Here is an 11,288-nt window from a genome sequence, read left to right on the forward strand (position 1 = left end):
GGCAGTGAGCGATGACTTTCCCTCATCCAGCCCTTTTGCTGATATGAACCTCCCCACCCCAATGCCACCAAAGCATCAATCAATGAAATGGTCTTGTCCACATTCAGGGAGGATCTTCCCACCTCATTTAACAAATTAAGAAAATCTGCTTTGGGGCTGGAGAGATGGCTCAGTGATTAACAGCACCAACTGTTCTTACAGAAGTCCTGAGTTCAATTCCCAGCAACCACATGGTGGTTCACAATAATCCTTAATGGAATCCAGTGCTCTCTTCTAGTGCGCCTGAAGACAGTGACAGTGTACTTACATAAAACAGATAAATAAATCTTTAAAAAAAGAAAATAATCTGTTATAATCACATCCACCAATCAATCTGAGTTAGAGAATCCTTCATGGAGATTCTTTTATCAGATGATTCTAGACTGTGTCATGTGGATAATTAAAATTTACTCTCACACATAGCTTGGTAGCAAGGACCTTAGAGACTGATAATGATACACCAGGGGCTCGGTCTTCATTGCTGTACAGTGACCTCTGTGCAATGAATGTTAGCAAGGGGCAGACGTAATGAAGTGTGTCCAGATGAGGCAGGGGGTCCCATCTCCACTGCCCTTAGATGAAGCTGCAAGATGGAGCTTCATTTGGCACAGGATGTTCCGAGAGCTGCATACCTTATGAGGAAGTGGCTCGATCCCTGGTGACTGCCAGTCTTCTCCAGATTGTGACATATCTCAGATCTCTAATTAATATTTCCCTGAAGACTTTTTTTCACACTTTTTTTTCCATGTTCTCCCACCCACATTCTTCTCAGGATTAAAGCCTGTTTTAAATAGTGGGGGAAACTCAATTTGATGGTCAGAGACATGTTTGTTTTTATGGAAGAATAGTCTGCCCTCAGGTGGTTGTGGTGGCTGTTGGCCCAGGGTATGGATTTGTTGGGGAATAGGTCCTTGCTACAATGTGGCCAGGGAACAGAGTTTACCAGAATGCTGAGATACTGAGGAGGCATGGATGGCTGGGAATGAATTTACTGTTCATTTCGGAAACTTTTTTTTTTCAAGTCAAATCTCATGAAGGCTTGGTTGGCACTGTATGGCTGATGATGACCTTAAATGTCTTATCCTCCTGCCTCCACTTCCAAAGTGCTGGGATTCTAAGGGATTCAAAGCATGAGCAATTCATTATTCTAGTTTGTTTGTTTTTTAGTATAGTTCTATGCAGCTCTAGGAATCAAACTCAGGGCTTCTTGCCTGCTGGGTAAGCAGTCACCTCTTTTACGTCTGAAGCCTCAATACGTAGTAATTATCTCATGACTTGGTGTTATAATAAAATATAAACAGTTCCAACGTTGGTTACAGACACTTCAATTAATCTTAGAAACACTTTTACCCATCACCAGTGCAACTACATTCCTGTCTTCTTCTGTAGTGTTCCTTGAAGGATATAGGAACACCCTCATTGATAGAAGATAATATTGTGATTGACAGGGTAGGTATTTCCTTGACAGTGTAAACTGGCATTGTAACACCTAGTTTCTGCTTTGCTTGTTTGTTTGCAGCCCTTTGGCTAACATTGTCCCCAGTCTCACCATCTCCAGGGTTTATATGCCATTGTGCCTATTTAACTCTGATTCTTTACAGTTCCCAGCCATGATTTTTGGTTATGGTAGAAACAGGTACATTTTCCAAGTACTTGTTTATCTGAAAGTGCCTCTGACTCCCTTGGCTGTTGATGGATAGTTTAGCTGGTAACACATTTATGATTTCTTTTCATTCAGCCCTCTGTAGGCATGAGTCATCTTTGGGTCATCTCACACAGCTGCAGACAGGTCAAGAACAGTAGCTGAAATGCAAGTGTTTGCTCTGATCTTCTGTGTTTCGAATCTTAAGGAGGCACAGGTGTGCTTGGAACCCCACCATTCACGATATTGGTGTTCTTAGGGTTCCTTTGCCCCAGAGAAACTGCCTGGGGTTTACTGTTAGTGGCTTTCCTCACCGTGGCTGGATTCCAAAACCTAGAATCCTTAATATGTCATTTCAGGACAAGTAGAAGCCTTGAGTGTTGGTTCCAAGGAAGTTGTCAGTTGCTCCTTTGTAGTCTTCTCTAGTTTTTGCTTGGCTTCTGTCCACAGGAGAGAGGAACTGCCTGTCTCCCTGTGCAGGACTGGGGATCTCAGATAGCTTGATATGTTGTGGTGACATGGACTCCTCTCTGGCCCTCATGGCTGTTCAGCCACCATACTGTTCTATTCATTTCAATGGTCTCCCACCTTTCCTCTGTGTGGGAACAAATTTAGGGTGATGCCTTAATTACCTCCCTCACCTTTTTCTCCAGTGCAGAGAACCCTGCAGGTGCAGGGTGGGAGGACCTCTCTGCTGACTCTGAACACCCACTAACTCTTCTGGAAATCTTTAGAATGTTCTTAGGGAATCAAGAGGAGGAAAATGAATCAGGCAAGAAATGCTGAAATGTGTCAGAGTTAAGCATGCAGTGTGGAGGATGGTTTAGTATTCAATACTTCGAATTAATTTAAAGTCTGAAAGTCAAAAGATAATTTTCCTAGCTCTTACCTTTTCATCTTTAGTGACAGAAACTTCCTTTTTCTAACAGGGCATTCCTATGTCAGACTTTCAGTATACATATAAAGACAGACCTAGAAACTTTCACTAGAAAGTATGTGACGATGTAACTATAACCTGGAGTTGTTGCCTTATTGATCTTTGCATAAAGGGGTGTGGGAGAGAGGTTTAAACCTTAAACCAGTTAGATTTAAGTCTTAAACCAGCCTAGATTTAAGCTTTTATTAATTTTAAAATGTTTAAAAATGTTCACTCTGTGTGTGTGTGTGTGTGTGTGTGTGTGTTTGTAGGGGGCATGTGTGTGCTGCCATGCTGGTGTATGCCACCGTAGTGGTTGGTTCTCTTTCCCTTCCGGCATCCCTGGTACTGAATTCAGGTTGTTAGGCATGTTGGCAAATACCTTTACCTGGTGAGCCATCTCACTGGCTCTAAAATATGTCTTTGAATGTTGTTTGGAGAAGTGAGGCCCTTACAGCTGGTTTAGCAGGTAGTGTGTGCCTTGAGACCCATAGTGCCCTGCACTGGAGGCCATATTGTCCTGTGTCAAGCAGGGTGTCAGTTGCCACCAGATCTTTTTTTTTTCTAGAACCCCCACGAAGGCAATTACAATAATTGTTGATGGAAGGTAAAGAGTGAAGTAGTCAGAGGAAAAAAATAAGAGTGGATAATTGATGAAATAGAAACTTCCTGCAGGAGGTTGACTACTTTGCTGTATCTCTGTGACCCTTGACCTACACTTGACCTAGATTAACCCCCAGCACTGGACAGAGAACTGCGCATGCTTGTTCCAGGAACTGCAGTGGCTGTGAACTTGCATCTAGCTTCTGTTATCCATTCTTAGCCCATTGCCTGCAAGTCCTGGTGGCCAGGCAGGTGGCTGGGTGGAGGCTGCACAGGTATGATGTGGTGCTGGAGCACCCTTAAAGTCTGTCCCTTCCTCTGGTAGCACAGAGTGTAGCTTGTGCTACTTGGCTGATGGGGGCTGTGGCCCTGTCCTACTCTGTCCCTTTTGTCCCTCCAGTGATCCTTCTTTGTTTAATGAGACACAGTTGGTTTCCTTCAGCCAAGTAGCACTTACTAAACCACGTGGTCTACATTTTTATCTTTGCCTTTCAAGGACATTGTTTTTTTTCCTAGATCTATCGATAGCTACTTCTGCATGGATGACTGGAAAAGCTTCCAAACAAAATAAAAACATCTAAAGATAGCATCTTCTAATAAGGAAAGAAGTCCCAGTGTCAGAGTGCTGGGTTTTCATGGAAGATACCATCTATGAGCTGAAGGAGCCCTGTGTTTATCTAGGCCCACACCGAGGTCACTGCTCAGCAGTTCTAGGGATAAAGGGAACAGAAATTTTTGGTTTCTTCTGTGACATTCCTGTAGGTGTGGACAAGAATAGTTGTAACTCACATGAAACCTCATTGTTGCCATGGGCACACAGTGGCTTAGCCCACTCCAGAGGGCAGGGATGGAACTTTGGAGTCACAGTGAGACCTGAGTCCATGACATGGCCCACTTATAGGCACTTCTTTCCATACCTCCTGGGTCTTAATGGGGATTTCTCACCAGGGAGGCAATTTTAATAGATATTTAACTTTATTCAAGTATTTCCTTTTTGAACTAAAATATTTATATATGTAAAAGATGTTTTCTTTTTCTAGAAGAAATGCTTGGAATAGCAATCATTTTGGTGTGCTGAGCTATCTGTCCATCTGGCTGTCTACCTGTGCATCTGCCTGTCTGACTAAAAATGACAGAAACGGAGGTTGCAGGAGTAGATGAGGTAATGGAATTCTCCATGTTCTGGTTAGTGATGGCTGGAACAGTGTCTCTGAGGCTCTGAAATAGTCTCACAAATGACAATGACTACTGTTTGCATTTCTGACCATGGAGACTCCACAGATCGGAGCGTTAGAACCAGGAGAGACAGAGCTAGGGGCCTTCTACCTGTCTGATCTTTAATGCCTTGCTTCCTCAGTGTCAGAAACTAAATTAAGAGTTGAGCTGAGCAGAGGCCATACCCATAAAACAAGGATTCATCCACTGAGCCCATTGTCAGTGGCCAGCTCAGTGCCAGGACCAGGAGGTGTGGAGCCTCTCACACCCACTGAGGATGATGCCAGTGACTGGAGCATGGCAGGTTGAGACCAAGTGATCAGGGGAGGTACAAGGATCCAGCAGCAGGTAGGAGTAATGGAAAAGAACCAGAGCTGAGAGGCAGGCACATCAGTTTAGGAGCCCTTGAACCCAAATCCCAGCCATGTTTTAAGTGGCAAGCTGTCAGATACCCCTGATCCTAGTGGTCATAGTAAGTCAGTGAGTGTTACCCAAGGCCTTGCCTGAATTCTGAACACAGTCTGTGATAGCTACAAGAAAATACTGAGTCTGAGAGCTTAGGGCAACAGCTGAGAGAGGCTTTTTGTGTGTTTTTTTGTTTGTTTGTTTTTGTTTTGTTTTACCCTGTTTCAAAGCTACAGTTGGGAAGGTACAGGCAGCTCACATTCCTGGCCCTTGTAATAGGAGAGGTATGGGTTCATCATCTGGGCTCAGGGCTCAGCTGTCAGACTCTGAGAAGCAGGGCAGACTACTTCTTTGATGGCTTAAGAAGGTCCATAATGATGCCCAGCATAGGAGGCAAGCATTATAAATTTCAGAAGAGCTTATGGTATAGCCTTGCACATCAGTTTCTGGGAGGTAGGATGGTGAAGTACTCACTTAACCCTTGGTATCAAAGAAATGCCACTCACATGAGTCCCTCTGCCCTCCAGACCTGGAAGGTGGAAGGGCTAAACCTTCTGAAGCAGAGTATTCATGGTAACTGTTGACCCTGAGTGTTTGTGGTGGTTTGAATATGCTTCGCCCAGAGAGTGGCATGATTAGAAGGGGTGGCCTTGTTGGAGGAAGTGTGTCATTGTGGGGGTATGCTTTGAGACCCTCCTCCTAGCTGCCTGCGGACAGTCTTCTCCTGTTTGCCTACGGAACAAGATGTAGAAGTCTCAGCTCCTCCAGCGCCAAGCCTGCCTGGATGCTGCTATGTTTCCTGCCTTGATGATAATAGACTGAACTTCTGAACCTATAAACTATCCCCAATTAAATGTTGTTCTTTACAAGAATTGCCTTGGTCATGGTATTTATTCACAGCAGTAAAACCCAAACTAAGACCATGCCCTTAGGAAGTTAGGGGTCTGGCTTTACAGATCCCCCCCTTCCTGTTTAACCTCTTCCCAGCTCACTGAAAGGGCCCGGCCTCAGTCACGTGCCCCTTGCCTTCTTACAGCCCACTCGCCATTCACTGTGTGGCCTCTGATCACATCTCTTTTCTGTACACTGCTCTCACTTACTTCACAGTCCTTCACCAATGCTCTATCAGTACATGACTTGCTGCCCCCCTGCTACAAGACCCTTCCCCCGAAGCCATGGAACACCTGGTTCACTGGAAGCTGACCTGTTTTCCTGCACTGTGTCAGTGAAATAGCCAGACCCATCTACTTATGCTCCCCACTATGGTGGGAGCTAGGAAGATGGCTAACACCAGTTATCAACCCAGGAGGCCCCCCACCTTCCAGAGGGTGTCATCAGCCCCCAGGACGCACAGTGTCCTTTACCAGCTGGAGCTGAGACTCTGGAGGCTAGATCCATTCCAGAGATCTGCTGGCAGCTGGCACCTCTTGGTGGCTTGCCTCAGGTCTCAAAGTGCTAGTTTCCACTTTTGAGAGGTTAAGGGAGGACTACATGGTGACTTGGTTCCTGGCAGATTTGAACTTGTCTGTCTGTGGTGCGTGACCAAACCTTCTCATACAGGTACCCAAAGAGTCCCTATCACCTTACTAGACCCCTCCAACCTGAGGCCTTTTGCTGAGTCTGCAGACTTATCCCCAGTGTGCCCTCGATTCCAGGACACTTCCAGGTCCTCAGTGACAGTGTCGCCTGATGTTTGAGGTTGTCTGGTATTTCTGGTGGAAATAGACTTGATTCACATCTACTTGAAGGTTGTTTTTCTTCTTCAAATCAAATGGCAAGTCAGTGGATGAGAAAGTAGTAGCCCAGCCTGGGAGACCTGGGGTCCAGGCCTGGCTGCCATCAATGCTGTCATGAGTAGGGATGACGGGCTAGACTTAGTCAGTCACAGGCTGGCATCAATTCCAGGGTCAAGCTGTGCTCAGGAGCTGTTCTCACGGCTATACAATCTGCCAAGAAAGAAGACAATAGATGGTTTCTATTTATGTTGCTCTGCTCATTACCATGCACAACACAGGCCAGAGCTGCTGAAGCAAAATCAACAAGTCCTGATTAATTTACAGAGCTCAAGCACGGGATTGCTAGATTTCTACCCAGTGTCATTCTCTGACTGAGGGGCCTTAATTGCAAATGGCATCAAAAGGCAGCAAGGCCAGCAGCAGAGAAGGTATCTGAGAGCCCAAATATTCAGAAAGCAAATACTAGTGACAGAGAACTGGGGAGCCATTCATGGTTGCACTGATTTAATTCTGTCTGAAGCACAGGGCATGCCAGGGCAAGGAGCCATGCTGGTGGCTTGGGAGCTCATTGGGGGAAGAAAGCACATGGCCGCTTCTGAAAAGCAGACATTCATTTCCTTTGTCTTTGTTTCTAACAAGCCCTATTCTTCCCAGGTTGCCCACCTCTTGGTCTGGAAACATTAAAAATCACAGACTTCCAGCTGCATGCCTCCACAGCAAAGCGTTATGGCTTGGGAGCCCATCGTGGGAGACTCAACATCCAGGTACTAGTCTCTCAGATGCATTCTGGTCACAGACACAGGGAGGGCTCCCCCTGAGCCTGGGTTGATGAGTACATGGCATATGAAGGGTGTTAGCTAGTTCTCAAGGTGAGGGTGCACTGCGGAACAGGCCTGTGTGCAGAGGATGGGGCGTCTCCAGACAGAAAGCAGGACCAAATGAGATAAGGACTTCCCTTTAGGCACCATCTGTCTCGAAATGGCCAGAGCAGAATGAAGAGTACTAACAGGCATGGGTACCCAGCAGGGAGGTGGGCTCATCATCTCTCTCCTCCTTGGTAATCATCTGGCCTACCTGCATCATCCAGGTGGTTCCATATATCCTCACTGGCTCTCAGGGATGGGCAGATCACGTGTCCTTCTCTCTGAGGTTCTACTGTAATCTTGGTCTTTTGTTCTCTCTGTCTCTATCTCTGTCTCTGTCTCTCTCCATCTCTCTCTGTCTCTCTTTCTCTCTGCTGAGCCTTCCCCTGCATACCTCCACAAGCCATTTAATTTGTGACAACAGGACTTTCCTTGCCCTAAGGGAAGTCTCCACAGCACTCACAGCAATAGCAATCCCACTGAGTCATGGGCTGGGCTCCCCCTCACAGCTGTAGGACTCAGCGTCTGTGACAACGCACACGTGTTCTCTTACATTCAGGTGTGTGTAATGTTACACTTGGCTCAATCCAGGTGTAGGCAGGACTGTATGTTTGGAGGCTGGAGGGAAATCCACACATATGGCAGCCTCCACTGGCTTCTAGCCGGTTCTTCTGTGAGGCCCCTTGCTGGGCTGGGCCTGTCTTCTGTGCAACCCTGGATATTCCTCTTCTGATTCCAGTGTTTTCTTTTAGAGAACTCTTCAATTGGCAGGTCTCCTCAAGCTGCTTTTTAAAGAGGCAGCTGCTAAGAAAAAAACATTTGGATAAAGGAATGAGAAAGTGGGGGTATGTGGGGGGACACTATAATAAAACAAAGCCCTCTTGTGTGCTTTAAGAAGGTAAAGGTGAACTCTCAGTAATTGACCAGAGGAGACTACTACTGATCTTCAGAGAGTCCTAGGTCCCTGAGGATGAACTCCAGACCTCTGAGGGAGCAGCTGTAACCTTTGTTGGTGCAATAGTTACTTTTCTTTTTGCTGGGAGTTTTTCTGCTCAGGGTTCAAGGGTACACTCCATCATGGTGAGAAAAGTACGGAGATAGGAGCTTGTGGCAGTTGGTAACAACCTGTCCACCACCAGGACAGTTGTCCATCACCAGAGAGCTGAGTGCTGGAGCTCAGTTCTCTTTCTGATTTCTATTCTGTCCAGAAGTCATGCCACAGAAGAGTGTTGTCAGCATTTAGGGCGGGTCTTCCACCACAGTTCACCCAATCCTTCACAGGCATGCCCAGAGGTCGGTTTCTAGGTGATTCTAGATTCCATCAAAGTGTCAATCAAATTAGCTGTCATACTTTCGTTTCTTAGGAGCCCAGTTCTTGAGCATGAATCCCACAGGAGGAGGACCTAGTCTTCTTCGTGTAACTCCTTTTCCAGTAGCACCAGCTGGAGATAAAGTATTCAAATGCATGAACTTACAGGGGACAATTTACAATCAGACCATGATGCAACCTCTTTTTGGGGTGGATCATGACTCATGGCACATAAGCATGTTTTATATATATGTTGTATATATATACATATATGTGCATATATGTATATATACATATACATATATATATATGTAAGGATACGTGTGTGTGTGTGTGTGTGTGTTTGTGTATGTAGGGGTACCTATGCACATTTGTGTGAAGGCCAGAAGTCAACACTGAGCGTCTTCCCCAGTTACCCTGTACCTTACATATATTTTTTGAGATGTGGTATTTTACTGAATTTAGAGCTCATGGATTAGAAATGCTGGCTGGCTGGCAAGCCCCAGAGATTCCCCCCTATTCCTACCTTCCCAGCGCTTAAAACATGTGGTAGTAGGGATCATTCAGGTCTTCATGCTTCTGTGGTAAGTACTGAGCTAGCTTCCTAATCCACGTATGTGTGGGCTTTGATAAGGTCTGTACAAGCAACTTGCTGGCTAAGTCAGGGCAACTGATCCTTTCAGTTCCTACCTTCTGGAGCTAGTGCGGCAGGCATCACGATTTGACAGATCCAGGTGCACAATTAAAGCCTGTGTTCCAAGAATACATCACCTCACACACAACAATTAGAACCATGATTTAAAAATAACCACATCTTGTCTCACATATGAGTATTTTGTAGGCGTGTCAAGCTAATGGGATTTTAAGTGTGAGAACCACCAAAGTATCAGAATTAGAAGATGTATTTCAGTCCATCTTCTTTTGCATCAAGATTTGAGCAAGTTTATTCTAGTCCTTCCCTGGCCCAAGTCTTTCCAGGTACACAGAGGCCCACCATCTGGGCCACAGTACACATAGCTTACAGACTGTTACACTTGAACCAGCTGTGGGACTGTAGGTAGAATGCCCATCTTCTCAGAGGCTTAATGTCATTGCAGGAAAGTCCCAACTCTGTGGGGTCACGGTGTGGTCGTGACTACAGGGGATAAAAGTGAAGAATTACCTCTGGTGATTCTCAGATACCCCATCCATACTCCTCAGAATCCATGTGCTTCCTTGTGGAGGGCTGTCTGCTGTAGCCTAGTTTAGAAATAACATGAGGAAATGCCCTGTTCACTCACTGTATTCAAGATATTCTGGTCCCCAGCAGAGGGAGAACCACATTGCCTCTGAAAGCTGTCAGCACCTCACACGATGCTTTTTTTGCATTATTTAATTTAACACTAACAGTACAGACAAATACCATTATTGACTCTCTTGACTTATACTAAGCAAATACATAGAGCTTGGAGGAACACAGCTAAGATTTCCCAGGAGAGGCAGCCCATGAATCTAAGCTGCTTGAAACCTCAAATGGTTGCTCCTGATGGTGCCAAAAAGTTGTCTGAGCTGCTGGTGGTGGTCTAGGTGTGACCTCTGCAGGGACAAGGCATCCAGGACCTCTCTTCCATCCCTGCTTTGCACTGATGTTCTTGCAACCTAACATGTCCTTATTTCCAGAGCGTTCCCTGGACAAATTTGCTGGTAGGTATAAGAGTGAGGTCACTATGGAGTGATATCACTTGGTGTGGACATAGCTTTGCTTTACATTTGATTTTTATTTTCCTTCGTTGACATCCATCAGGAATTGCTTCAAGTGACCAAAGGCCATGGGGGACCCAAGTTCTTCATAGATTTTTTTTTTGCATAACCTCCCACATCCTCCCAAATATGTTAGACCAGCTCTACATTACTCTTAGTTCTGAATTCAATGTATGTAAGTATGACATTATACTCAGGGAGTAATGACACCCACTCAGCATAGTCACAGAGTCTGTCTCTGAATGCCTCGGCTCTGTGGCTCTTGCGATGCACAGATGGGGAACAATGAGTCTGAGGAACTGATTAGGTACCGATGGTTTGATGGACCATGTAACTGCATATGATGGGAGCATCCTCTGCAGGGGGATACAGAGGCTGTAGCAGTACGGTCCTTTGCTTCCTATTCCTTTGGCTGAGGGTGGGCACATCTTCATTTTTGCTCACTTCCTTTATGAGTTTTCTCCTTGCCTCCAGAAATCAGCAGTACCCCAGACCTTCAATTATATATCCATAAGTGATTCTTTTAAAAGATCAAACCTACAGTTGTTGTTGGTGTGTGTGTGTGTGTGTGTGTGTGTGTGTGTGTGTGTGTATGTGCATGGACACGTGCTGTATGTGTGTGGAAGCTAGAGATTAACCTTGAGTGTTGTTCTTCAGGTGCTATTTATCTTTTGGAGACAAGGTCTTTCACTGGCCTGGAACCCAGTGGTTTGGCCAGGTTGACCAGTCAGCTCTCCCTGGAGATCCCACTAGTTTCCCCTCTCCCAGTGCTGGGGTTACAAGCGTGTACCCAGCTTTTCTATGAGTTATGTGTGCTCAA

General features: G+C 45.6%; 1 protein-coding gene across 1 annotated transcript in view; it reads left to right on the forward strand.

Annotated features, from left to right (window-relative positions):
- The window catches only part of Cpxm2 (carboxypeptidase X, M14 family member 2), a 106,392-nt gene that overhangs the window by 17,042 nt on the left and 78,062 nt on the right, over positions 1–11,288 (forward strand). Inside the window, exon 3 of the mRNA XM_028772544.1 lies at positions 7,211–7,320. Coding sequence (XP_028628377.1) covers positions 7,211–7,320 — 110 coding nt within the window. The remainder of the gene's footprint in view (positions 1–7,210; positions 7,321–11,288) is intronic.

The sequence above is a fragment of the Grammomys surdaster genome, unplaced genomic scaffold (assembly GCF_004785775.1).
Source record: "Grammomys surdaster isolate TR1022 unplaced genomic scaffold, NIH_TR_1.0 214, whole genome shotgun sequence".
In the NCBI taxonomy this organism is placed as follows: Eukaryota; Metazoa; Chordata; class Mammalia; order Rodentia; family Muridae; genus Grammomys; species Grammomys surdaster.